This window comes from Wyeomyia smithii, chromosome 3, assembly GCF_029784165.1.
Source record: "Wyeomyia smithii strain HCP4-BCI-WySm-NY-G18 chromosome 3, ASM2978416v1, whole genome shotgun sequence".
Taxonomy (NCBI): domain Eukaryota; kingdom Metazoa; phylum Arthropoda; class Insecta; order Diptera; family Culicidae; genus Wyeomyia; species Wyeomyia smithii.
In genome coordinates this window covers 115,619,298-115,647,239 of record NC_073696.1, presented here as the reverse complement: position 1 = coordinate 115,647,239, position 27,942 = coordinate 115,619,298, and the positions used below count along the sequence as shown (strand labels likewise).

The 27,942-nt window shown below is 38.0% G+C and overlaps 5 protein-coding genes across 16 annotated transcripts in view; 3 read left to right on the top strand and 2 right to left on the bottom strand.

Moving 5' to 3' along the window:
• Positions 1–62: 62 nt before the first annotated feature.
• LOC129732167 (uncharacterized) lies at positions 63–2,807 on the bottom strand. 2 transcript variants are annotated; one of them, XM_055692742.1, is made up of 3 exons: positions 2,437–2,807; positions 2,245–2,384; positions 63–2,189 (listed from the first exon to the last, which is right to left on the bottom strand). In XM_055692742.1, exons 2-3 carry the CDS (start codon positions 2,272–2,274, stop codon positions 1,410–1,412), a joined length of 810 nt encoding a protein of 269 aa, XP_055548717.1. In that variant the 5' UTR covers positions 2,275–2,384; positions 2,437–2,807; the 3' UTR covers positions 63–1,409. The 2 variants fall into 2 exon arrangements, with proteins under 2 accessions (XP_055548717.1, XP_055548716.1); XM_055692741.1 differs by having other exon boundaries at positions 2,245–2,807.
• LOC129732164 (integrator complex subunit 11) lies at positions 2,622–5,280 on the top strand. Its single transcript, XM_055692737.1, has 3 exons — positions 2,622–3,518; positions 3,572–4,434; positions 4,492–5,280. Exons 1-3 carry the CDS (start codon positions 2,847–2,849, stop codon positions 4,802–4,804), a joined length of 1,848 nt encoding a protein of 615 aa, XP_055548712.1. The 5' UTR covers positions 2,622–2,846; the 3' UTR covers positions 4,805–5,280.
• A 171-nt stretch (positions 5,281–5,451) lies between these two features.
• On the top strand, positions 5,452–8,607 carry LOC129732163 (general vesicular transport factor p115). Its single transcript, XM_055692736.1, has 4 exons — positions 5,452–5,680; positions 5,735–7,535; positions 7,631–7,815; positions 7,871–8,607. Exons 1-4 carry the CDS (start codon positions 5,603–5,605, stop codon positions 8,393–8,395), a joined length of 2,589 nt encoding a protein of 862 aa, XP_055548711.1. The 5' UTR covers positions 5,452–5,602; the 3' UTR covers positions 8,396–8,607.
• Positions 8,402–27,846, bottom strand: LOC129732166 (PIH1 domain-containing protein 1). Its single transcript, XM_055692740.1, has 5 exons — positions 27,547–27,846; positions 27,391–27,490; positions 9,000–9,724; positions 8,804–8,947; positions 8,402–8,741 (listed from the first exon to the last, which is right to left on the bottom strand). Exons 1-5 carry the CDS (start codon positions 27,616–27,618, stop codon positions 8,706–8,708), a joined length of 1,077 nt encoding a protein of 358 aa, XP_055548715.1. The 5' UTR covers positions 27,619–27,846; the 3' UTR covers positions 8,402–8,705.
• LOC129732161 (multidrug resistance-associated protein 1) overlaps positions 15,040–27,942 on the top strand; it is a 32,308-nt gene continuing 19,405 nt past the window's right edge. For 5 of the 11 annotated variants that reach the window (XM_055692724.1, XM_055692726.1, XM_055692728.1 and 2 more), the window contains exon 1: positions 15,042–15,540. The gene's annotated coding sequence lies outside the window, so the exon portion shown is untranslated. Of the gene's footprint in view, positions 15,541–27,942 lie in introns of all 11 variants that reach the window. The other 6 variants (XM_055692733.1, XM_055692734.1, XM_055692729.1 and 3 more) reach the window with 2 other exon arrangements.

Genomic DNA, 27,942 nt, shown 5'->3' with positions numbered 1-27,942 from the left:
GTATTTACTTGTTTTCCATTTATTTGTAAAATACATCAATCGCCTAGCGTCGTTCGTACTCGAATGCCGGTCAACGATGCTCGTTGTGTACGCGGTAGTTTTTACACTGAGAAAAATCTCATATCTAACAATTATTATCTTGATCTTGAAGGGATCAAGTGGTCTATCGGTTAACTACAGAGATACGGTCGCTACGAAATGACACTGACTAAAAAACTTCATGAATACATTAGGTCATATTAATAAAAGCGTTTGCTTTACTCATCCCGTGCAAATCTCATGGGAGAACTCTTTTATTCATACGGCCTATTTTATACCTTTTATTCGAAATACTTTGATACCTCTGTAATAATCCATCTTGTCACGATTTGAAGCGAAAAGAGTTCAACGACAATTAGCCCTTACAGAAAAAATCGTGGCCTTTCCGAACATGAGAACCGTAAAAAGGTGATTAAAATCTTCCGTACTTGATCACGTTTACCGAAAGAGGTGCCGCTTTGCTATTACGTTTGGCGGGATGCTACAGACAGCGAGAGTTTATGTTTAGTTTTATATACTGTTGGGCGTGAATCAATTTTATAATCCACTACCACCCTGTTTACCTCATTTGGCCGCCCCTTCGTACAAACTTGCTCCATACTGCACACCAATTTACGCACTCTTTGCCCACCTATGTGCGGAATCATAATCAATTCGCGAAAAAAGTACCGACAACCCACAAAAGGCTGCGCAAGTTGAGCCGTATATTGCCAACCATAAAGCAGCTGAGTTTTTTTTTTCGTAATTTCCTTTCCCTCTCTCAGGTATATGAATAGCTTACGGAAAAAGTTGTGAATTACTACGTGAATTCGTTCTGTCAGACATGATTCAAAACTTAATCACAATTAAGGTATTAATTTTATTCAATATTATGTTTATAAGGAAGTGGCTTTACAAAGATTAAGGTCTCTCTCAGAAATATCAGCTTTAGTGAATATTGGATTTATTACAGACGCTGGAAACAGCTCACAATAATTCAAAATATAAATACAATAAGAAGTCTAGAACAAGTTTCTAATGTAATTTTAGAGATGATTTTATATCAATAAAAAAATGGAAAATTTAGATAAAGAAATTTTTCTGTAGACCGAAGAGAAGAGAGTTTAGTTTATGTCGTCATTACTCTAGTTCGTACTGCAAATTGCATTTCTTTGCCAATCACTCCAAGTGTTGACTAAACCTACTTACTTTAGTTACGAACACATATGAAATACGCGAGCTTATAATAAATTCTTTCAACGCAACCGAAATGAATAATGAGTATGATAGAAGTTGTCTATAGTAAAAAGTCTCATCTTGGAATATAGAATAAACATCCTTCCTGTTGTACAATTATTTTTTTTTTTTGCAATCGAAGACGCATTCTTTTTCTATTGTGCTTTTTTGGACTCACTTGAAGTTTTTATTTCGAACAATAATTTGTTGTTTTCAGATTGTAATTTCTCTACTGCCGTCAAGCGATTTTTCAAGCCAATCTGTTCGTTATGAATAGCATCTAACTTGGTGAAAATATCTTTCAACATTTTTCCTAGATTATTTACGCAGTGTTTGGAAGAGCATTTGCATTCAAATGCGTCTACCCTACTATTGTCGTTATCGCTATTGATTGTTTCAGACGATACTATTGGAAACAAATTTTCTCTTGTTGTTTCTAAGTGGCTACTGCTAGTATTCGTTATTTTTTCAGTTTCTAATCGCTCTTCCAAATTTTTAGATTTATCAGTGCATTGGTCGTTGTCTTCACTCATCCCTTCTATTGAATTGAAATCTTCGGGCCTTATGTCAGAAGTAATTATTTCATACTGATCGATCTCTTCAATCTTTTTACACTCAGCAGGAGACGACTCTTCACTTTGATCTTCGCTTATTTGCTGAGAAAACTCAACAATCTGCTTGATTTTTGGGTAAAATACACTCTGCCTATTCGGAGCCTGTGTGAATGTTTTGTAGAGAAGGTTCCACTTACTCTGACAATGTTGAGGCGAAACGATGCAGCCTGCAGTCTGTAGTTTTTCTGAAATGCATTCCCACATGTCCGATTCGGAATCGAAAGGATCGGATACCGAAGCGTGAAATGTGGACTCAAAAATGTCTAAAAACGTAAAAATTTCATCACGTGTCCAAATCTTCGGCGCCAACGGCATTGTCCCCTGCAAGTATACGAACTTTTTACATGTTTTAATACAGCGAATGGTCGATACCAACCTGAGAGCGACGTTCAACGCTCATTGTCATTGAAAATATATCTGCCACGCGAGACAAATTACAATTCAAGCCGTTCAGCGAGCTTCAGATGCTTAGATTTTAAATCAAAGAGCAAGGAAATTGAACCAGCTTGGTCACCACTAGAAATAGGTATGATTATTGAAAACAATACACTAAATATGTACAATATACAATCCTTTCAGCAAGAACAACGAATTCAGGAACAGCGCAAATATGATTCTGTTTCCAGTCAAAACAAATATCACACAGCTCTATTCAATCCAAAGGTAATTTAACCTGAAAATACTGGCAACGCTTATTATACATACGCATCGAGCTCGAGCATCAATGCGAGTGGGTACTTTAAAAAACTGTCAGAATTCTTATCAAGTTGTACCCACCGAGCTGTTGTTATCGTCGTCGGTCTTTATTTGCTATTGCTACCTGTTTCTTGAAGCTCACGGTTTGTAAGCGTTGAATGAATAACTTAATATCATTCATTAGTGTCGCCCAACGGTGAGCCGTTCTTCTAGAAAGTGTTTTAAAATAGTGTATTTCCAAAGCGTACTTACCGCGATCGCAATCGCGAACGGGTTCCTAGTATGCCGGATATAAAAATTACACCGCTCGGTGCGGGGCAGGATGTTGGTCGCAGTTGTATTTTGCTTTCGATGGGAGGTAAAAATATTATGCTTGATTGCGGTATGCACATGGGTTACAACGATGAGCGCCGCTTCCCGGATTTTTCGTTTATTGTTCCGGAAGGACCCATAACGAACAACATTGATTGCGTGATAATTTCTCACTTCCATCTGGATCACTGCGGGGCTCTTCCTTACATGACCGAGATGGTAGGCTATACGGGACCTATTTATATGACTCATCCGACGAAAGCGATTGCACCGATCCTTCTCGAGGATATGCGAAAAGTGGCGGTAGAACGTAAAGGCGAAAGTAACTTTTTCACAACGCAAATGATCAAGGATTGTATGAAAAAAGTTATTGCGGTAACATTACATCAGAGTGTAATGGTAGACAACGAGTTGGAGATCAAGGCCTATTATGCTGGACATGTATTGGGAGCTGCCATGTTCTGGATCCGCGTTGGCTCGCAGTCTGTCGTGTACACGGGAGATTACAATATGACACCAGATCGGCATCTTGGAGCGGCTTGGATCGACAAATGTAAACCAGACTTGCTCATCTCAGAAAGTACCTATGCAACCACCATTCGAGATTCAAAACGATGTCGTGAACGAGATTTCCTAAAAAAAGTAAGCTATCAAAGCAACGTTAACTAAATTATTGATTTATGTCTATTTTTAAGGTACACGAATGCGTAGCAAAAGGTGGGAAGGTCCTAATTCCAGTTTTCGCTCTGGGGCGAGCACAAGAGCTTTGCATTTTGTTGGAGACATACTGGGAACGGATGAACTTGAAGTACCCAGTTTACTTCGCCGTCGGACTGACGGAGAAGGCCAACAACTACTACAAGATGTTCATCACATGGACCAATCAAAAAATCCGAAAAACTTTTGTACAAAGAAATATGTTCGATTTCAAGCATATTAAACCATTTGATAAGGGCTACATTGATAATCCCGGAGCAATGGTAGTTTTTGCAACACCGGGAATGTTACATGCTGGACTTTCGCTCCAGATTTTCAAAAAATGGGCCCCCAATGAAAACAATATGGTTATTATGCCAGGATACTGTGTGCAGGGAACAGTTGGTCACAAAATACTCGGTGGAGCAAAGAAAGTAGAGTTCGAAAACCGCCAGGTGGTGGAAGTGAAAATGTCCGTCGAATATATGAGCTTTAGTGCTCATGCAGATGCCAAAGGTATCATGCAATTGATTCAGTATTGTGAGCCCAAAAATGTAATGCTTGTACACGGAGAAGCCGTCAAAATGGAGTTCTTACGAGATAAGATTAAGGAGGAATTTCAAATCGATTGTTTCACCCCAGCAAACGGAGAAACATGCGTGATAAGCACTCCGATCAAAATTCCTGTAGAAGCCTCGCTTTCGATTCTGAAGGATGAGGCCAAGAAATACAACACGGAGCCTCCAGATCCGAAACGCAGAAGAGTTATTCACGGACTGCTAGTGATGAAGGACAACAAAATTTCCCTGATGAGCATTGATGAAATTTTTAATGAATGTGGTATCAATAGACACGTTATAAGGTAAGGTGTTATTCCATCACTATTCTAATACGGTCTAAAACACTAAGTTACTTTCAGGTTCATCTCCAAAGTGAAGGTCGATGACCCTGGTCCAGCACCACGAACAATCGAAAAGCTGTACAATCTGTTAAATGAACGCCTCTCGGGCTGGTCCGTAACGCTTAGCGAAAATGGGTCTATAAATGTAGAATCTGTGAACATCAAAATTGAAAGTGAGGAGCAAATTTCGGGACCTCCTGGAACTTCGGGAACGGCAACCAGTTCGGCGGCGTTGATGAACACCAATGCACACAAAATTTGCAGTGTATCCTGGATTAACCAAGACGAAGATCTTGGCAGTTACATTCTAGGCTTGCTGCAAAGTTTATGAATAACTCAACATACATATGTTGTAAAACAAACGTTTTTAATCCCATACTTTCTTTCTGTTTTGTTAGGATTAATGTTGAAGGAAATACATATAAATAAAGTAAGCGAGATAGAGCTGCAATACTAATAAATTTTGCTATCACCAGCTGCGTGGGCTACACTATATCATTTCTGTATACTAACACTAACGGCAACGGAACGTCGCAGGCTTAGGGCGTTTTTAGTTATTTTTGTAGTATAGCATGTTACCCGCGATCTTTCGTATCTTCTACTTATTTACTATCATTTCATAATTCGGTGTTTTTAATTAGGAATTAGAACTATTGTAGTTTTATAGTAATGAGAACTATTGTAGTTTTTATTTTCAAAAGGATTGGTTGCAGGCGCTGATTTGCTAAATCGGGGGCGGGGAATTGATATTTTACGCAAATTGTATATATTTATATATTACATGAAAATTCTTCAAACGTAAGTGCTTAAAATGGAAACGAAATAATCAATGGAATGAATACTTGCATTTGATAAATTTGTTAATTATGCGTATTTGTTATGAGAATCAAGCAATGCGTACATCGAATATTCAGACATATTATTTTCAGTGTCTATGCTAGTGGGTACAATCCAAAAGTCATGCGTTCAAGTATTTGTGCAGAAACGTCAAAACATTCCCAAAAATATTGACGTGTAAGTTTTGCTGCTTATCGCTGTAGCATATTCATTAAAGTACACGACTCTGGCTAAAAAGCAATTTTCGAGAAAATTAGGCTGATCTCCGGATACAAATATTAATTTTCGGTTAATGAACTTTCTAAAAAGTGGTCTGCAAACAGTGCTGGGCTCACAGGAGCCCGGCACTCTACCCAGTGGAGCGGAAACGGTCAGTAAATTACATTCCTAAGTTAGTGATACATCTAAAAGACATATTTTGCAGGTCGAGAGACTGGTGGAGCGAGTAACCTCCTCGACACTCCTTGAGGATCGCCGCGATGCGTGTCGTGCGTTAAAGGCGCTGTCGAAAAAATATCGAGTTGAAGTCGGAGCACAGGGAATGCCCGCTCTACTGCAGGTGATGGAAATGGACCGTGCGGATGCGGAAATCATTGGTTATTGCTTAGACACATTGTGTCACATCACCTCCCCTGAGCAGTTCGATGAAGAAGCGGATAACCCTGCTATCACCGTTAATATCGGAGAGCAGTTTACCGAGATGTTCATCAAGACAAGTGATAACGTTGGTTTGGTGCTGAACTGTTTGGAAGAGTACGACTTTCGAGTGCGCTGGTCGTCTATCAAATTGCTGACAAGCCTACTGGCGAACCGACCAAAGGAGATTCAGGAGATCGTTCTAGTCAGCCCTATGGGTGTGTCGAAGCTGATGGATCTTTTGATCGATAGTCGAGAAGTAATCCGAAACGATGCTCTTCTATTATTGATTCAGCTAACAAAAGGAAATGCCAACATTCAAAAGATAGTGGCGTTCGAAAATGCGTTTGATCGTTTGTTTGATGTCATAAAAGAGGAGGGTTGCACCGATGGAGGAATTGTGGTTGAAGACTGTTTGATTCTGATGCTTAACTTGCTGAAAAATAATCCAAGTAATCAGCAGTTTTTCAAGGAAGGTTCCTATATACAACGTCTAGCGCCCATGTTTGTCATTCCACCGGAACAAGAGGAAGTTGGAATGACACCACAGAAAGTGTCCAATCTGCTATGCATGTTACAGATTGTCAGGTCATTGGTAAGTCCAATCAACCCACAGCACGTCATATCTTCCTGCCAAAAGGCCATGCGAAGCTCAGGGTTATTGGAAGGACTTTGTAATATTCTGATGGGCAGCGGAATATCTCCTGACATTCTAACTGAAACTATCAGCACTGTTGCCGAAGTGATTCGCGGAGATATCAACAATCAAGAATATTTTAACTCAGTATTGGCTCCCAGTAACCCTCCAAGACCAGCATTGATTGTTCTACTCATGTCGATGGTCAATGAGAAACAGCCGCTGTCGTTGAGATGCGCTGTTCTCTACTGTTTCCAAAGCTTTTTATATAAAAATGAACAAGGCCAGAATGCCCTTATTCAAACATTGTTACCAACGACCGCACAAGTATCTTCCTTGACCTCCGGGCAACTTTTATTAGGCGGTCTATTTAGTACCGACCCACTGTCGAACTGGTTCTCGGCAGTAACCCTGTCACATGCACTTCTCGAAAATCCAACACAGAAAGAGCAACTACTACGTGTTTTGTTGGCCACACCCGGTGATAGCACACCGGTACCATTACTGCAACAGTGCACTCAGCTGTTGCAGCAAGCTAGTAGTAAATTCCAGAGTAAAGTAGCTCTATTAATGCTGCTGGCGGTTTGGTTGAGTCACTGCCAGATGGCTGTTAAAACATTCCTCTCGCTCTCAGGTAGTGTAGCATACCTGATCGCTCAGATTTCTGCCAACGAACACGACGACAACGAGTATCTTATCCAGGGTTTGTGTGCGTTTCTAATGGGAATCTGCGTACAGTTTAACGACAGTTCTGTTTCTGGTAGCAAGCGAGAAGATCTTTGCCAGCTGCTAATTAAACGTATCGGTCTAGAAACGTTCGGAGCCAAGTTGGGCGAAGTGTCCAAGCATGAGAACTACAGCCGTTCAGCGAAACATCCACAGATCAGAACACGTACCAGTTCCGATTTGCTTCTAGATTACGAATTTTGTAAGCTGTTCAAGGCGTTAGAGTGTAAGTATGAAACTACTCTTAATATGAAATAGTACTTACTTGCTGTTCGCAGATAGAATAAAATTGTTTAATAAGAGATTCTTACAATTTTTCAGCTATTATAACAAAAACTGTTAATGGTTATGGAAATGGAGCTGAAAACATCACAGAGCTTACACTAAGCCAAGAAGCATCCGGACTTGTTGGTCAATACAAGGACATAATTCGCGATCAGGACAGCCGCTTACAACAGCTGCAAGAAAAGCTTAAACAGATGGAATTTGAACAGACACAACTAAAGGTTTTTCGTAGTCTAATGATATATTCAACTTTGACTCTAAATTTTACTATTTCAGGCACAATTTGAACAAGCGCAAAACACAAACTCCCATCTATCGGACCAGAATATTCTCTTGAAAGCCCAACTTCAAGCTGCTTCCGACTTACATAAAACCCAACAGCATCAATCGCCATTTCACTTATTAGCCACACAAGGGGAAAGTACGGATCATCGACAGATGGAAGAGTTAGAAGCGCAGCTAGCGGCAGTGACGCTTCAAAATCAGGAATACCAATCGAAGGTTGGCTACTGCGAGACAGAAAATCAACGATTACGAAATGAACTAGAGATTTTAAAACAACGAGCCATCGATGCAGAGCTATCCGCCAAGGAAAATAAAACTGATTTGGAAAATTTACGAAGGGATCAAGAGGATCTGATGGAGCTGATGACGGATCAAGAGAACAAGATGAGAATGTACCGAGAGCAGCTAAAGAGTCTGGGCTGTAAAGTTGACGACGATAGCGATGATGATGACGAAGAAGATGTTAGGCAGGAGAACGGTTTGGCGGAAGATGGTAATGTCGGACATCAACAGTAACAGTGATTGTGAAACGGCAAAAATTAAGCAATGTATTTATAATCTATGAATTCCAATTTCGGCGGATTCTTAAAAGCTCTGCGTGTATCTAGTTTGGTCTGAAGTAAAGTAACTCTAGCGTATGTAATTCCTACTAGGAGCAAGTTGCCTTGGACGTACTATACCTTATATCCACTTAGAACGATAATATATTGCAACATTTAAAATCTGTGCTTGGTCGTATTATTGCCGCTATTTTACACTGAAAGAAATTGAAAACTAACCGAAAAATACAGATCATGGCCAGGTAATACATTAAATGACTGAAAAATCAATTTGCCATAATTGGCATTACCATATTCAGCATCTGCAAGCGAAATCATTTAACCATCGTAATGAAACAACAATCAAGAAAATTAAACATCTTACTCTAGTTTCCGTATTGAAATTCGCTTTGACTTTGTTAGAATCGATCGAATAATCAACGAACGCATCCAGCAAATAACCTCTTTTCCTAGCCTCCAGCAAGATACGATCTTCACCGATATCCAGTGTTATTTCGTTGGATGAAGTCTATCGGACAGACAAATTAGCAGAATGTAGCGAAAACTTTGAAAATACTTACACATTCCGGCAAATAAAACTCGCCCATTAGCACTCTAGCTTTGCCAATCGCAGGTTCTTTGAACATTCGACAATCTGGCCTTTTACAAGAGGCCTGCGAGATTGCCACTTTTGTTGGATCCGGAGTATATTCGTCTTTACCAGACATTTTGTTTCTCTCATCTTTAATCGTTTTCATCGTACCAGGATCAATTTCCTCGATCAGCCTTTTCGTCGTAGTTTGACTATCGATGGAGCGCGATGGCTGAGGATTGCTGAGCTCTTCTATTTTGCGTAGATCATCTTCCGTTGGATTTTGATAGCTCTCGTAGACAGATTTCACATCACGATTCTGGATGTTGTGCGGAATTAGTTTATCGATGCACTGTATGTTTTTAAGTACGCGAAAGTTCGTGTCGTCCAGCGTGGTATTGTATTTCGAACTGAGCCCCTCGAATACAATCGTGATCATGAAGTCTCGCATCAAGCCAGCTGTTTCGATTCTTTTGAAAAACTTGCAATTGACGGCGATGTCACACACCTGACACTGATTGCCAGATCGGTCACTTATGAACCGAGGTTGGGTAATGCTCATGGGTATCCTGAACGTGCTTGGAGCTCCATCGTTCAAAATGTTTAGCAGCTGCTCTTCCGTGATATCTTCCGGTGCCGGGATACCATCGGTTTGACAGATGTTAATGAAAAATTTCTCCTGTGAATCTTTCCTGAATGCCTTCAGGCAAAAACCTAGAAGAGCAATTAATTATGAATTAATTACAGTACTATTAAGTAATTCTAAAAAGTGCACTATCATTTATGTGCATAGGCCACTCAATTAATATAGCCACGTTCGTGTTGTTATCACTACACAAGGGGGTCGATACTGTTATCTTATTTTTACTGTCGCGCTTATCAACACAGGTCGTTAGGATTCTCACATTGGTAGTTATTGCCGTATTATACAGCTGTTCTTTGATAATTTCATATCTTTTAGTTTCGATTTCTACCAAATCAAAGTTCTAGTCAAATTAAAACATAGAAAGTTTTGTTTCAATTAAAAAGTCAAGAAACCCCATACAATTTGAAATTTATTGAAGAGCGTGCTTCACTGCAACAACCGAGGAATTTTGGAGAAATACTGCCAAAACTTGTTGCACATAATAAATATATTTATTCTTTTGAAATTTGAACTTAAAACGTTTTCAACTAAGAAAAATATTTGAATAGAAATAAAACAAGTAAGTTGCAAGAGCAATTTGTTTATGATAAGCTGGTAAATGTTTTTATATCATGCATGTATAAACGGTAAATAGGCATATAGAATTAAAGACGATACTTTCCATGGCCACAAGCGTTTATATAATGCGTTAGGTTTACTCTTGTTGTGCACCTACAGAGTAACTTCCCTCTGTGAGCCTTAATTGCTCAACGTGATGTCAATGGGCGGAAAAATAAATCACAATGGTTTTTCTACCTTATCTTCCAGCTGGTCTCGAGGTACGATGCTGACCTAACAAGCCAGTCGTCGTATGTTCGAGTCCCGGCTCGGGAGAGACTGTTAGTGTTAGTAGGATCGTAGCGCTAGCCCCGCAATTGTCCTGTACACTTAACAGTCGGCTGCGAAGTCTGTGTATAGTAAAACAGAAGGTCGAATTCCGATACGGAATGTAGCACCAAGGCTTTGCTTTGCTTTTGGTTTTTCTACCTTGCGCGATCGCAATGGTGACGTGCAGGTTTGCTACATTTACAGATTTATCTGTAATTATACTGATATTTCATTTTTTTTTTTTTGTAGAAACCGTCTGCATTGTTTTTTTTTTTTACAAAATCCTTAAATTTATCCACGCAGATGGAACATGGGATCCCTAGGGCCGTAACCAGGCCTCTAGAGATGGTCAGGATTGATATTTCTTAAACCCGTACCCTATCTGAACCCGAAAAATTATAGTAATATAGTGAAATCTTACTTTTGTGTTTTAATTTTTATACAAATTTGAACTTTGAACCTCGATCAGTATAATAATGTTAGTGATTTTCATGCTTTTGCAAACGAAACTTTATTGTTATGCTTATTAAAGATGGTCGGGTTTGCTATTTTTTAAACTCGCACCCGACTCGAACCCAATTTTTTGTTTTGGTCAAACCTGAACGTTTCTTTTTCATCATATCCGAACCCGACCCTTATCCAAATTTTTTTAACCGTAGACCTACTTTGGGGTCGCTTTCGACCCTGTATTTTTTGAGAAGCGATATTCCGAGAGCCAATTACAATATCTGGCTGATTTTTTTTACTTTGTGTTTGAACATTAAAAAATCTAAAAACCCTCTTCAGATGTTTTCCGCTAGATGGTAGTAGTTATATTTGGATATTGTGCGGCTGTTGCAAGACAAAGTACCTTGCGTCTTTTGTACGGCTTGTTTTCCAGCTCTTTCGTCATGATGATGTGGGCAGTCACGGTGACCACATTAAGGTCAGCACCGGTCTTTCTGATTGAGCGGTTCTTTTTTCGCCGATCGCGGCGGCCGGATCTCGCCGGTCCTTCATTGTGCGCTGTTAACCAACAATAAATGACAGCAAGTTGACATCGTGCCTATGTGTGAGACTAAATGCGTCGAAAACGAAATACATGCGAGTGAGAGGCTTCAAGGAGAACAATATCAGTCTCCCACCCAACTCAAGTCCCTGTAGACGGCGACGAGCTTGAGGTGGTCGAGGAGTTCGTGTATTTAGTCACTGGTGACCGCCGACAATAACACCAACGAAGAAATTCAGAGACTCAGAGATTCAGGGTGGAAATTGTGCCTACTTTTCACTTCGGAAAACACTTCGATCGAGTCGAGTGCGACGAGGCACGAAGTTGACACTGTACAAAACCTCGATAAGACAGGAAGTCCTCTACGGAATTGAGATAACAACCACAGACAAGCAGACGTGCCACTCGATGACGATTTCATCGACCAGAAAAATAACGATTATTTTTTAAATTTTGCTTAGTGGGCAATAATGCCGCTAGTGTCGCTATAAGCAAGCGTACACATTCATTATCAAAGACAAAAACCGTCAGTAATGCCGTTGGTGTTGATATAGGCAAGCGTGCACACCCATTAGCAAAGACAAAAACCCTTTTACGAAAATAAGTTAGTAGACAATAAGCTCACATGGTGGCGCATGAGTGTAACGTTTTGAATACGGACGAAGATTTTTGAGGATTTTTCTTCAAAGTGGCACGTCTGTTTGTCTGTGTAACAATGTTTCTCGCGGAGGACCTTAACGCTCTTGGAGTTTTTGAACGGAAGGTGCTGTGGAATATATACGATGCGGTCTTCAAGCTCAAGCTCAAGGTAGGTACTGCGGACTATCTACGGCAGAGTACAGACGGACGACGGCGCATGAGTCATAAGCTGCACGCGCTGCTTGGAGAGAACCCCATTGTACACCTTGCGAAAGTCAGTAGGTTTCGGTGGATCACGTCGTAAGGATGCCGGACGACAGCCCTGTGAAATCACTCCTCTTCAGCAACCCTGCCGGCACCAGAAATAGAGAGACGCAGCGTGCACGACGGCTCCAGATCGGAAGAGAGTTGCGGGTGAGGAGACTCCTGAGGAACTGGCGAAACATCTATACAACGATGAAAAGTTGTCTTCGAACTTATTGGACACCCTGTAAATTTGTTCAAGTTCACATCAACCGATTTTTGATCAAAAGACCAACTAAAGTAGTTTGGTTTTTCCAAAAAAAAAACAACGCGAAAACTTTTTATTTAATAGGAAAAATAAAAGAAAAAAAGGTAATTATCTTAAATCTCATTTTTTTAATATCTTTATCATTGATAGACACTCGTCGCATGAGATAGCCCCAAAACTTGATGTCCCGGGTTTTGTGCAGACGTACAAAAAGACATATGTAAACTTTGAGATTGAGATTATTTGACGATATTTTTTAGCAATTTAACGGTAATTTTGTCCTCCCGAAAAAATATACACTGTTGATGAATTAAAAAAAATGTTTTCTTCAGAATATCACAATTCATTTCTTATCTCTCCAAGTTCGAACAAGCATCGATATTGTAATTTTTGTAAAAAAATTGAGATGTCTAAAAAAAAAATTTTTTTGAGATATTCAATTTATAATTATTTTTTTTAAATTCCTTCCAGTGAGGTGAAAAAAAAAACTTTCTTCCAAGATTTTTTTTCTTGCAGTGTTCATTTTTTTTGGAACGACAGAAATACCATCGACAAATTTGCTGAAGACATCATATAAACCCAACAAACCATTTTGATTCAGATAAAAAAAATCAGTTCTGTTGAAAATTTCAAGTTCTTTGTTGCTCATTTCTCCATGGTCGGATAACCATCAATGTTTGGCTAACCTTTTATGAAGAAGATTTTTTTTTAAATTTGTTCATTTCTCACAAATACATTTTTTCGCATTGTACATTTCCGGACTACTTCGTGATAAGGGCGAATCCTTACTTGTTTTCCTATCTAGTTTCGCCCTAATCACGAAGTAGTCCGGATTTGTTAGAAAAACATCTATATTTATATTTTATATCAAATTCAGTAATAAATGAAAAGTTTAGAGATTGTTCCAAAATTAAAATGTTTCACCCTTCGGTGACCAAGAACAATATCGCACGCTAGCCTGGAGGGCTAATAGCTGGGTCTCGATCAAGAATTCGTTATCGATACTGTTTTTGGCGCATTTTGCATATTGTAGGATAAGTACAACAATACACCGTGCCCCAGTGCTGAATCGAGAAAATTTCCAGCTCGAAAAAATCCTCGATCTGATCGGGAATCGAACCGGACATCACAACCGCGTGTGGGAGAGCTTGCCGACTGACATCGCTAACCACAGAACCACGGGAACCAAGGAATTTATCATTAAAAAATATTCCATTATCTGAATGCTTATGTTTAAAAGTCCATAAAACAAAAGTCTACAACACAAAAAAGCAGCAATTATGCACGACATGGGTCACATCTCTTTGCAGTACAGGTCGGACTCGATTATCTGGAGACTCAATTACCCGGGATTCGGTTATCCAGAATTCAAGACTTGATTACCCAAAATTACATTTTTTTGGTGTTTGTTTTTAATTTTAATTCCAAAATTTCACCTTTACCACCCTTTCTGGCATATTTGTTACCATTTATGTCACTCCTCCGGCATGTATGGGACATGTTCGAATTCAATATAAATAATCAATGTCCAATTTTTTTTGCTGCTCAAGATTTTAAAATAACAAAAGCAAATATTATATTGGTCGTTAATCGTAAATTTGAATAATTTTTCTGTGATTCGATTATCCGGAATGGATTTTTTTTTTTTTTTGATATTCCGGATAATCGAATCCGATCTGTATTGAATTTTCATGTCAACTAACCCCAGTACTATTCTAAACCCTCGCTAGCCCGAAAAATTCGCTGGAGTCACTTGTATGATGAAAAAGTAACTCGATCCTGTTTGATCTTGTCTTCACCTGTTAAATCTCTTTCTACGCTCAGTTAATATGTCCATTAGTCGTACACCGATCATAATCGTTACAAAATACAACCTTCTTTTTAAATCCAAGTATGTGTCATTAAAATTATCATTCGTTATTATTTTTTAAGGTTTGCGTTGAATACACAGTTTACAATAATTAGAGAATAAGGAACATTTTGTTTCAATGCATGTTTTTTTTGTTAATTTTTATGTTTTTCTGATACAGACTATATAATAGATTGTGAGTAGCGAATACTCATTTTTAGCTTCTTAATCAATCAAACATAATGATCTATTGTTATGACCACAATATCAAAAATGATACTAGTGAGCAACCCTCAGAACGTTCGTATTCATGTTCACATGCATACCGATAGTGAATAAACAACATTGCTTTTTTTGCTGCATCATTCACCGCGTGGATTTTTATCAACACCGTATGAGTTTAGTTTCGAACTACATACATACAAAACATACGCACAGACAGCAACGTACTGAATTACGTCATCGTTCGCATTCGGTTCGTCACCCATGAAACAAAATACCGGTTACCGGTTCCCCTATACCGTAAAGATAATCGCTCAGTACTTCGCTGGAGTTTGTCGCGTACGGTCGGATTGACCACGAGGTCCCCCATCAAAGTGAAATTGTTGTGCGAAGGGAGGAAGAACTAGATAAAATTATAGACAGTCGGACTTGCAGATAGTTTAACTATTTACTGCCTTTAAACATCAGTGTTACGCAACCGGTCAACAGCACCACCGCGACCCGCGCTTGAGTGATATACCAAAATAGAAACGTAGTCTTCGATCACTGATTGGGACTAGCCTGTACGATTATTAATTTTAATTAGTCCGGCAACGTTTTCATACAATCGGATTCACTTCGAATAAATCTCGTTTATTTAGAACTAGTCTCAGCATTCCTACACATATTGTGCGAACCGTTGATCCATTGAACTGGATGAGTCAACAACACAACAAAAGTGAAAACAGGCAACCGGTATGATTTGTTGTAGCTCAGCAAACCGTAAACCGGATTTAGGTAATTTGGTTTGATGCTGTTTCTTTTGAAGGTGGGTGTATTGTACGACAGTCTTTTTTGTGGCTTCAGCAGGAACTATAAAAGTTCAAAAGTTTTTTTTATTGCAGTGAAGATTTTTTAACTGTTTGCAGTTGAAAGGTTTAGCTTCGACAACGAAACGTGTTTTTGAAAGGCAGTTATCGCCAGTACGTTGGACAAAATTCAAGTATAAACAGTGCACTTAGTGTGCCTTTAATTTTATTCTACGTCTCAAAAGGTACGAACAGTTGCGATAAAGAAACAGCGGACTAGACAATCATCTAAACGTTGAAAAATTAAAAAAGCCTCAATTTACGTTACAATAACGAATGTCTTTCTTAGAACCCGGTAACCTGAAAAATATAGCTATATCTACTATAATTAAAAAATCGTAATTACATTCCTACTAAATTGAATTTATGGTTGAGGAAATTTTTACCCATCCAAACCAGTATCTAAGCAAGATTTCGCAATATCATGCAAAACTAATCTGTGGTTGCTATCAGTGATTCAAATTATGTAGGATGCAGACTGGTGTATCCGGTATGGAGAAAGCTGATAATTCTTCAGTCTCTCAAAACAATGCTTTTCCTCATTTATAAATTCCATTACATGGGCATTTGTTGTTTTCTATAAAACTACATTTAATAAGTACCGTTCAGCTAAGCTATATACTGCCGCTCATGGCAAGTCCGTCCCATTTGCGTTTTTGTGCAAATGAGAAAATAGCTATTAAAGATCATAACGCTTTTGGAGAAATTTCGCTCCTGTATGTTTTTTTAATCAAAACCATCAACAGAATTTGATGCTGCAATGGCAGATAAACACTTTTGCGTCATAAAACATGCATAAACAGCAAAATTTGATTAAATTATGTTGAAAAACATTAGCTGGGACTCGTATGCCATTACTTTTACGATACCTAGCCAAAATGATAGCAAGTCAGTCACATAGCCACCTATGACCGGTGATGAAAAATAAACTATCAGCATAACGATTTGTCAATTGAGCGAACGGTTGAAAATGTCCGGACTGGAGTTAATCAAGTTTTATGCCAGTTCTGATGAAAGTTCCGATGAAGAAATCACTTCTAGAATCGTACAACCCACGCCAGCCTCTGTAACTCAAAGGTATGTACTAGTTGAATGGTACAAATACTATAATAATATTTAAATTGAACAGAGAGCCCAGGTTGGATGCTCGTGGACCGCTCCGCATAGAGGACATTACGGATTCGGAAGATGAAATGATGACGAGGAAGAGGACTAAGAAAGAACAGCTAGCGGCTCAGGCTGCCAAGAAACGGCGTGTAAGTCACGCAGTGAAACTAGTTGATTGTAACTGTAAAAGGAAGTGCTTCACGAGGCTTTCTAAGGATGAGAGATCTGACGAGAATACATTTTTTTGAAACGTAAGCATGGATGAGCATACATCGTTTATTCGGGAAAGAGTACAGCAAGTTCCTGTACGTAGGCGCAAACGGAACACCTACTCTGGTCAAGAAGCAATGAAGCAGCATAGCTATTTATTCAGCCTTAAGTCGTCTGGTGGTGAGCTTGTTTCGGTGTGCCGGAAGTTTTTCTTAAATACACTGGGGTATGGAGATGGTTGTGGGTAAGGAATCGTTTTGCTTAATAATCTTGTATCCTGAACAATATGTATTCTGGATATTTTGTTCACAGAAATCTTATCTACCGAGCCTCTGCAGTTAATCCTGATGGAGCAGTAGTCTCGAAGCGTGGCAAGCATGAACGGGATTTGTCCGAGCCTGATGCAGTTAGAGCACACATTCAGTATGGCGATACAGTTTCCGACGACGGCGCAATGAAACGATGTTTTTTGTTTACAAAGAAACAAATGAAGGAGATAAATGCGGAAGGTTTTTCACTAGAGAAAAATCTGACCTATCAGAAAGCTCCAAATGGAGTTGACCCAGATCGGAAAGAGGCTACGTTGAAGGTTATTCAACCGGTGATAAGTGTCGAGAAAAAACTTTTCTGGTATAATCCACCAGAGCAAAAATCTTACTAATTGATAAATACTTCGCCAAGAAACCAATTTAGCAGCACAAAATGCGTTGTTTATTTAAAATAAAAACGAGGAATATAACTTTCAACAAACTTTTAAATTTCAAAACCAGTTTCCTCACTCATTACTTGTAATCATGATTGTGAAAATGTCCTCACTGATATCTTCTGTCAGAGCAGTAAATACAGTGTATTTTCACTGTATCATACATTTTCATAAAAGTCAATATTGGAAGAAGACAACTGATGTGGGAATTTGGAATTCGGTAGTGGTGCAAATGAAGATAACTTTCTTATAAAAATATTTATGCATAATCTAAATGCTAACATCTACAAAAAATAAGCTCTGGAAATCAGCAAGAGAAAATGCTTTAACCGTTATGTGCTCGGAAGTCATCATTTTAAATTTCTCGGATGTCAAATTTCAAAATGGCATCTGGAGGTGATTTTCGGTCTCTGAGCATCATCGCGATGCCAGAAATATAGTCAGGTTTTTTTACGCGGTTTTTTTTATACGCGGATATTGTTTACGAAGTTTTTTACGCGGATTTTCGAATTACCGCGGTTTTTTTACGAGGTACGTATCCCTCGCGTAAAAAGAAACCTGACTGTACCCATATTCGACGGTATTCGGGCAATTTTAGTTTTCTTCCAGACACCGGAAGTCGCCATTTTGGAATTGAGAAAGGGTCTCTATGGTCGTTTATAGGTCTCTAGACACCGTCCCGATTCCAAAAACACTCTTATGAGGTGGCTTTCGGACAATTTTCTATGTTTTCCGGGAACCAAGAGGCAACATCCTGAATTTCAGAATGGCGTCTGATGGTATTCGGTTTTGAAAATACCCATATAGGATGGTATGCGACGTTGTACTATTTCAACGTTTCTATGGCCACTAGAGGCCCCGGCCGAATCTGTTTCGGAAGAACCATTTGAAAGCATATCACCATAACACCCAAAACCATAAAAATGACCTGTGGAAGTAATTTTAAGAACTTTCAACTAATAACTGTAAGGTTCTGTTCGAATATTCATAAAATTCCTCAGTTCCGGAACATATTCCCGGAAAACCAGATCTCCAGCAACAAAGAAATTCTTTTGGGACACCGCTGGCACGAATTTAAAAGTAGAAAAGGTACTGAATCTTTTGGTACTAAATTATTGGAATGGAATGAAAATTGTCAAAGTTACACGAATTTCAATTTGTTGGGTACCAGGGTACTCCCCCGATTGACCCCCTTTCGTTGTTATATAAAAACTAATGTTATCAAAAGTTTAATAAACTTTGAGATGTCACTGAGTTTCATCACTTTTGAAGACCATAAATTGTGGTAAATATCATATGTTTCATAATTGTTTTTGGCTGTGGGACTGACTAGCAATGATTTTTTCTATGGGACCGACTTGCGATCATTTTTGCTATGGGCCAAACTGACTTGCTATTTTTTTCATAGTTTCTCAGAACAAAGTGTTCAAAAGTATGTGTTCTATCGAAAGTAGATATAAGAAGGTGATGATTCCACTCATAAAATCAAAATTGATAAAAATGCAATTGGGACGGACTTGCCATGAGCGGCAGTATACCAGTTGCTCATTTCAATTGATCAAAGCCGAGCGGAACAATACTAGATTAGGGTAAATGTACCAATAGTGGCGCAAATAGTAGCTACTTCTGACAAATTTTAACGAATCCAATTGAGCCTTAGTTAACTTTGGATGTATGAACATATGATTTGATAGACAATTTAGTTGTTTTGCTGATAAATAACTCGTTGTGCATTTTTAAAACTAATGAATTTGAAAAAAATCAACAATTGTTATCATAGCTTTTGTACCTTTAGTGGAGGTACTGTTCCTATAATGGTGGTACCATGTACCTATAGTGGAGGTAGTTTTAAAAACCTTGAAATTTCTATAAATGAAATGGATGAAGATTGTACATTTTGAAGTTTGTTGAACAGTCACAAGTATAGAAAACAAAAAACGATGAGTTTAAAATAAATATGGAAATCAATGTGAATATTTTATTACAAAAAAATGGGACATAAGTCCGTGATTTTCTATATAATCTACAGTCCACTGTTAATAACTCTGCTGAACATTTTATATAGAATTGTGAATGAAACTTAGAAGAATCTGTGAAATTTTGGTAATATTATTATAGGTTGAGTTTAGATATAATTCAAACTAGAAAATCGAGTTGACTGAATTAATTTTCATTTTCGCTCATTTTCTATGCAATTGAAAATAACAACATTTAATGAAAATAAGGGATTTATTAACCAGTAACCATGGAGCATTTCAAATGCATTGCATACAAAGTCAATGTATTCAAAAGATAGCTTATATTAAAAGTCAGTTAAAATGATATAACAAAAAAAAAATAACCTGAAAAAATTCATCAGACGAGAATTATATCTGACGTTTTAGCTTCAGTGCCTCGAGTAACTCGATCTTTTGCTTTTTTTCTCGATTATTTTCCATTAGCTTCTTACGTTTTTTCTCCTCTCTCTCTCCTTTTTTCGTAGTACAGCTTTTTTCTGTTTCTTTTTTCGAAGTTCTTCTCTTTTATTCTTACGTCGCTCAGCTTCCTCTTGATTTCGCTCACGAATTTTTGTTATCTCTTTCTTTAGTTGTTCTTTTTTTATTTTAGCAAGCTCTCTTTCCTCTACTCTGGCTTTTTTTCCTGGCTGCATCATTTTCTTTTTCTTGTTCAAGTCGTCGGATTTCTTCAAGCCGCTCTGAGGCCGTCAGTACCGGGTGGAATTTTCTTTTATAACTCCTGTGAATATTGCTCCGACGAGGAATTGGCGGAGTTTGAAGCAATTCGGTTATGCTTATTTTACGGCTCGGAATGTTGTGTCCAGTCTTCTCTTTCATGACACTGAGTGGAATACTGTCATCTGATATGAAACTATCGTCACCTACCTCCTCAATAAATGTTGGATTATCCTCAGATATGTAGTCACTTGACACAGTCATCTCTGGAGTCGTACTGCTCAATAACTGCGAATCAATAGGCATCAATAACATCTCATATAGCTGCCGGACGCTTTCTCCTTCTGCAGATAAGACAGAACCGCTACTAAAGCTGTTAATGCGCTCCCTACCAATGCAATCTATAGCAGCTTTGATTATTGAAGTTGGAATTATAACCGAATCTTCAATAATTACATCTTGTCCTTCTTTTTCCTAATTCAATTCAGGATTGACCTCTACTGAATTGAAGGTGGAAAGTTCCTTGCCTGTTTCTTGAGCTACTGGTTTATTAGGGATGTACACTCGAAAACGGTTGAAAACAGAATGAAAACTAACTTGCGCAAATGTGCCGTATTTATATCGGTTTAATAGTGTCGCAGAAAGTTCTCGGCTCTGTTTTCACCTTCTTCCATGCGGTTGAATGAACTTGGTGGAATAGACTGCTGAATGGCCTTTGTTCCAGTGCAAGTGTCAATGAAATGTCCTTTGAAATGTTGTTTTTATTCGTAGCTTAGAAGTAGTGAATAGGAAGGGCATTGTCCTGCAGCGATGATGTAACGATATAGCTCAAAACCTGTTCGCTGCGCAAACACTGTATATGCGCTGAATATTCAAAAATCTGAACTGTAAACGATTTGTTTTCGTTTGACACTTGTAAACATTCGAATGCCTCCACTATGGGAGCAACGGTGTTTCTGTGTACCAATAATGGCGAAGTTGAAAAAAACGGGGTTAAATCAAACAAAAACGATTTAAGTGCCAATGAATCTTTAAATTGATGAGTTTTCCACACAATAAGTACTAAAAATTATATGAGACTTTGTTTTAACTTAATAAATATCCCTTAAATAAAATCGAATGCAGCTTAAGAAAACACTAATAATCAAGCGGTATTCAGCTAGTGATTTGGAAAAACGTTTTTTCTCTTTAGTGTTTCACTGTAAAAAGGGAATTTTTCCCTTAAACATTACATAAAACCCATACAAACATGTTGCATTATACTTTTTTTGCCAGTCTTACTCAAAATAAACTAAAAAACTCTCTATATCGCACTACCTCCACTATTGGTACTACCTCCACTAAGGGTACATTTACCCTAGAAGGGTAATTAGTAGGTTGACATATATAGCCAATTGATCACTTCTAAACTAATTCGTTAGGTGTATGAAGATTTTTGTCAAAGAATCACAACTTATGAACAAAAGGAAGCTGATGCGACCATCATAAAAGGGGCCAGGTACGACTCTAACTCTGTTACTATCTAAGAGATTCACAAGATACTCGCGTAAATTGAAATAACATTTTTCTACAATCTGATGAAAGATACCTACACTGTCAAAATCAAAAAATGCATAGTTCATTTGAATGTTGCGCATGTGTATGGCTCTTTCAACATGGGACAATGTAACATTCAATATTGCTAATGACGAAAATATCTCGGCAGACACACAAACGCTTTTCGCATGCTCACGGTGATGAAACAATAGTTAGCAGTTCATGCTCAAGCATTACACCTTGACAAACTCTATGCATGTTATTGTTCAAAATACACTGATTTTCTGCGCGAATTTTCGAGTTATCGCGGTATTTTTTACGAGAATTTTTCAATGAACGCAGCTCGGAACGGAAAACGTCTAATAATGTTCATTGAGTAAAAGACTCAGTAAAAATAAAACTGGTTCTAAAGCTTCCGGGTGGTCCACTGACTAGCATTAAGTCCATGGTGGCTACTGTATGGCCTTCCAGAGAATCCGGAATGACCAAATAAGAACACAATTTTCAAAACTATTCCTTTTTACTAAATCCAACATTTGAGGATTTTTTTACGCGGATTTTTAAATTATTGCGTTTTTTAAGCGAATTTTTGCAGTTTTGCTCAGTAAATTTTAAACAATGTTTTATTTTTAACATGTATTACATATCCGTCCCCCGTAACAAAACCTGGGTGTGATAATTTTTAGGCAACCAACAGCACATCTGCACTCAATATCTAAGACAGTCATGTTTTCTACACGGGTATACATAGGTATCTTGTAAAAAATAGCGTAAAAACCGTGTTTAATAGAAAACCTGCGTAATAAAATGCGTTAATTCGAAAATCTCCGTAAAAAAAAGATAGGTTTTAGAAAAACCCGACACTCTACGACCCGGATTTGAAATGGTTCTCTGACGGTCATTCCGGATTTTTCAGAAGGCGTAGGGTTTTACTCAACAAGCTCTTAGACGTTTATGGTTTTCAACCCAAGTTAATTCAAAAAATTGCGTTTTTTTTTAATTAGTGTGGTAATGCGTGGAAACCGCGTTAATTAAAAAAATCCGCGTGAAAAAACGCGGTAATTCGAAAATTTGCGTAAAAAAACCTCGTGGAAATCCACGTGAAAAGCCACGTAAAAATTTGACTGTGTACAAATGGGAAATTCCGTACCGCAGTTGATCTTATTGATTTATCATTCGATTGTAAAATATCACACATTATGGGTATTTTTGGAACCGCTATGATACTCAGAGGCCAACGCACCCCGAAGCGCAATTTTTAAATATTGAAAATAAAATTGAAATATGCTGAAACTGAAAAAATGCCGATCTCAACATTTTAGCAATAAATTTTGTGATAGCTTTAAATTTCACGACAAAATAAAATACAATTTTACTCCTTTTTTCATTCAAAATTTATTGCTATTATTTTTTTTTTTTTGCTTTTTTGCTGCATTTGTTTTCAGGGCATACGACGTATTTTAAAATTTCTACAACTCGTGCCTAGAAAGTTTTTCTTTACAACTAAAGCTAACAATGCTCTTGACGCATTCCGCGCCAACTCGACCAGATGTTCGAAACACCCTCTCGTATTCAGTGAAACTTTGATAGTGTGTAAGCCTTACTGAACCAAGTAAATTTGCATACCTTTTATCAAAAATTTATGTGAAAAGCTAATGCACTCCAACTAATAAACTTCTAACGATAATTCATACAAGAAATGGAAAAAAACTTTTAGGTAAAAAGAGACTTCAGGACCCCTTCGTTAAAAAAAAAACATACTTTTAAGAAACTAGCTTGAAATAAATACCAAGTCTCTAATCAGCCATGCGTTCAAAATTTGTACTTTCAGCAGAGCGCAACATGAAAACGAACTGCTTCTAAGGGTAGGTTTCGGTTGTTACGTTAAGTAACCTTTACGATGCACTGGCTATACCAGAGGCGACTCGTCCATAGGTGCAACCTGTGCATTGCACAGCGGGACGCCAGGCAAAAAATATATTTCAGACGCAAATTTATATCAATATTTTATTGTTTTGTACTAGAATGACTTGCGTGATTACGCGGACATGATTGTGATTACTTCCCCAAATTGCGATTTTCAGAATTTGTAGTTGAACAGGCAGATTCAAAAGCCACGAGTCGCCCCTGGGCTATACATTGGCTATAAATTGGACATAGTCTTATTTTTTGCATTACGTATCATTCCGTAATCAGAAGAATGTTTTTGCACAATGCTATTGATGAATAATCGAAGAACATCTTGCAGATAGCCAACCAACATCATTTCACGACTGTTGGAGCGAGTTAACCTGACTCTGTTGGGACAATAAAGAAATATAAAGAAGACCGTTTAAGCGCTAAAATCGATGATACTACAACGACCTTGATAACAGCAGTAGCATAATGGTAGAAAATCAAAGGCAGATAAGAGCTTGACACCCTACCATAAAAATGAACTAACATTAATGGTTTGCACTTCATATCAAATATGAAAAAAAAATTCAAATGTAAGATGTATCAAATGATACATCTAATGTGATGTTTCAATCATAGAAGGTGATTTTCAATATACAGTATACATTTTTTAATACGAATTGCACGGGATAAAAAGTCGCACGCATTATGGCGCTTCACGGTACCATTGATGCTAAAACACTAAAGCTCCAAATACAAACACGGCGTAATGACACCCTCTCCATACAAATTAGAAGGCGTGATCGAGCCTTCCGTTGGGACGCTTTCTAACTAGAACCCTCTAGTTTCGCCTTTTACCAAAGAAGGCGGTTGCCTGCCGTCTTCTGCTGCGCGCTGGACTGCCCTCCGCGTAGACGCATTATGCCTTCCACACGGCGCATTTTTCCTGTGAAGCCTTCTGTTAGCGAAGCTGTTATGTTGTTCTATTTTTCCCTCCAACAAACATAAATTTTAGGCCATGACGACTAGAAGGTGTGCACACGGTGGATTTCAAGACGGCGCGATTGAGCATTTCGTGTAAATGAGTGGAAGATGCTAAAAGACACATTGGACGGTTTCAAAAAGGTACTGACAATTTGCGTTAGGAAGGGGTTGTAACGCCGTGTGTGTATTCGGACAACACGAGGTTTCCTACCTAGTATTATAAACCATGTTGGTTCTTTGAGCGTAAATTGATTTGATGTTTAGAGGGAAATACTCTTTTAAAGTTTTCTAAAACTATTATCATGAAGGCCTTTGAGAATCATAACTTTTTGTGAATACTAATAAGGTTCCTATTGCTTCTGTTTGCATTTACGTGAGAAAGCAATTATTAAATTAAATCTAGTCTAGTCTAGTCTAGTCTACACTAACACAGCCAGTACTTGGAAGAATCCTGGAAAATGATATCCACCATTTTAAAAATGATTTCCATACATTTTTCTTGTTAACGGCCAGGTCTACTGTGTAGCGTAATATAGTACAACATAATCTAAGATCGGGGACAATCCGTACCAACCGATCCGTGTGTAAGAAGTAATATACCCAATTCGGGGGGGAGTGGAAAAGCTAAGAAAGTACACTCCTTCGTTGACCAATCTCCTGGGATGGAACATGGGTATTTCCTCCTTATGTTCGGGTTTCGAAACCAAGGATATAGCGCCTTTACTCGCTTCCACTGTTACGGTTGAAACTTGAGTATTAACTCTAGTCCTAGCATTTCTAGCTTATGGTTATAGCACATACATAAGACATACGTAACACTCAGGAAGAAATCTTCCAAAAAAGTTGGTACAAAATGAACTACTCGAAAGTACCAACCTCTGTAAAAAAAACCTCTGTTTGAGTAGTTTATGGAGGTTGTGTACCTGCGCAGTCCTGCATTTGTCTCGTTCCTACTCGAAAAATGCAGCATTGATTTTGTAAACAACTTTTTGACAGTTTCTTAAGGGATTTTTTATGGGCTCGAGTAGAGCCGCGATGAATAAAATAATTTAATAATTTTTTTTTAATATTCATTCCGCTCATTTTCGTCGAGCAGTTCAAACTGGTGTTGGTACCGGGTGATGTGGGGCAAAGAGTACCAAAAAAAAAAATCGCCAGTGCTACGTATGTCTAAGTATGTGTTTTTAGTCTATTTAAAAAATGCCGAAATAAACATTGTTATTTCAAAGTGGCTGAACAAAATGTCGCACGAACCTACCAGCAAAGGAATCGTGAGGCATACCCTGTATAACACACGCTCACAAACACGAAAGTACAGAACAATCTAGTTACAGTACAAAAGAGTTTTAAAAAATACCATTGAGGATAGACGTATTTGCGTAAAAGTGACCCATGAGAAAACAATTATTAAATTAAATGTTCAAAAACCTAAAAGTGGATTGGTTGTTGAAAAATTTCTTCGTCGATATTTAGTTATCTAAGTAATAAATTTCATGTGAACAATCTGTTTGTTCAAAGTAAAAACACCTCTTAATCGGCATGTCAAAGTATCAATTTGGATTTCATTCAAATAGAAATATTGAAAGAGTTAAAACTGTTTATCAATATCTTCTATATTGATTATTTCTAGCAATCGTGGTGTACATCAAATATGCGGTCGTGTTTTAAGTATTATGTTTTATTCGTTTTATACGAGATTAGTCTCAAATCTCGTGTGACATTATGTTGACCGATTATGAACAACAAAAATATAACCATTTATCTCAAAAAATATTTATCTCATGCACAGATTTCCGAAGAACTTTATAGTCTGATATAGATTTTATTACCTTCCAGAAATTCTTTGGGCCAAACTCTCTTCTTGCCTAGCTAGTCTCGTACTGGTCTAACAAGCCAATAGTCGTATGTTCGAATCCTGGCTTGGGAAAGATAATGTTAGTATTAATAAAACCGTAGCCCCGCAGCTGTCCTGTATACTATAATTGTTGGTTGCAAAGACGGTGTCCAATAAACAAAAAATTAAGGTTCGACAGCGAACTATTAGTATCTAAACTTCGCGGTCGCATTGATTTGTGCTCTTTTATATTTAATTGTGCAGTGGAATGATGTCATGTGGAACATGCTTTAGTGTGAACATGTTTAATAGCTTCCTAACCCTCCCACAAAATTATCGAGATTGATAAACAACTTCCGTCTAAGCTAATGTATAAATAACAAAAAAAAAAAACTAAATTTGATTAGATTACACTAAGGTCGCTTTTTACGCGGCTTTTTTACGCGGATTCCGGAATTTACGCGGATTCCAGAATTTACGCGGTTTTTTTTTCACGCGGATTCCGGAATTTATGCGGTATTTTTTTACGCGGATTCCGGAATTTACGCGGTATTTTTTTTGCGCGGATTTCGGTTTCCCTTCACTCGAAATGCAGAATTAACGCTGGTTTTTTTTTTACGCGGATTCCGGAATTTACGTGTTTTTTTTACGCGGATTCCGGAATTTACGCGTTTTTTTACGCGGCATGTATCCCCCGCGTAAAAAGCGACTTTAGTGTATATTGAAGACGCTTCGTGATGTTAAATCACCTTGCATTGAAAACAATTTCAAGATTTTTTAAAATTCTCTAGAATGTTGAAACTCACGCAGTCAAAACAATAGGTGAAATTAAACTAAAATTACCTACTTAGTCTATTCATTTACTCACCGGGAGTAGGTTTAATAATTTTCGACTTTCCGCTGCTAATACTCTCCGCTTGCTCTACAATGGGCTTGAACATGCTGTTAAACTCCTCTTCGGCTTCATCCTTCAATACAAAAATGTGATCAGCTTACCCAAAAAAAAATAATGGAATAATCTTACACGTATGAATCTCAGATTATTCTCCATTATTGAGGAATCCGCATCAAGAAATATTGATTTTGATCGGGACATTTCGTTGTAGTTACAATTGTTATGAAAAATTGCCAACGCTACCGAGTTACAAAACGAGTTGAACAAAAATCTCACAACATCGGCTTAAAAAGCGAACCGAACCGATTGGAACACTCGGATACTAAACACAAAGCAAGCTGATCCGCTTGTCAAAGTTCGGCAGCTGTCTGGGTTGCCATACAAAATTGTGTTACACATAAATATATGTTTTTCTTGATATTCATTGAAAACTCAACTCCATCTATTTATTTCGCTTATTAAATTTGTCTGCAAACACAACAACTTTTTTAGCTTGTGGCAACAGAAACAAAATTATTCACGTTT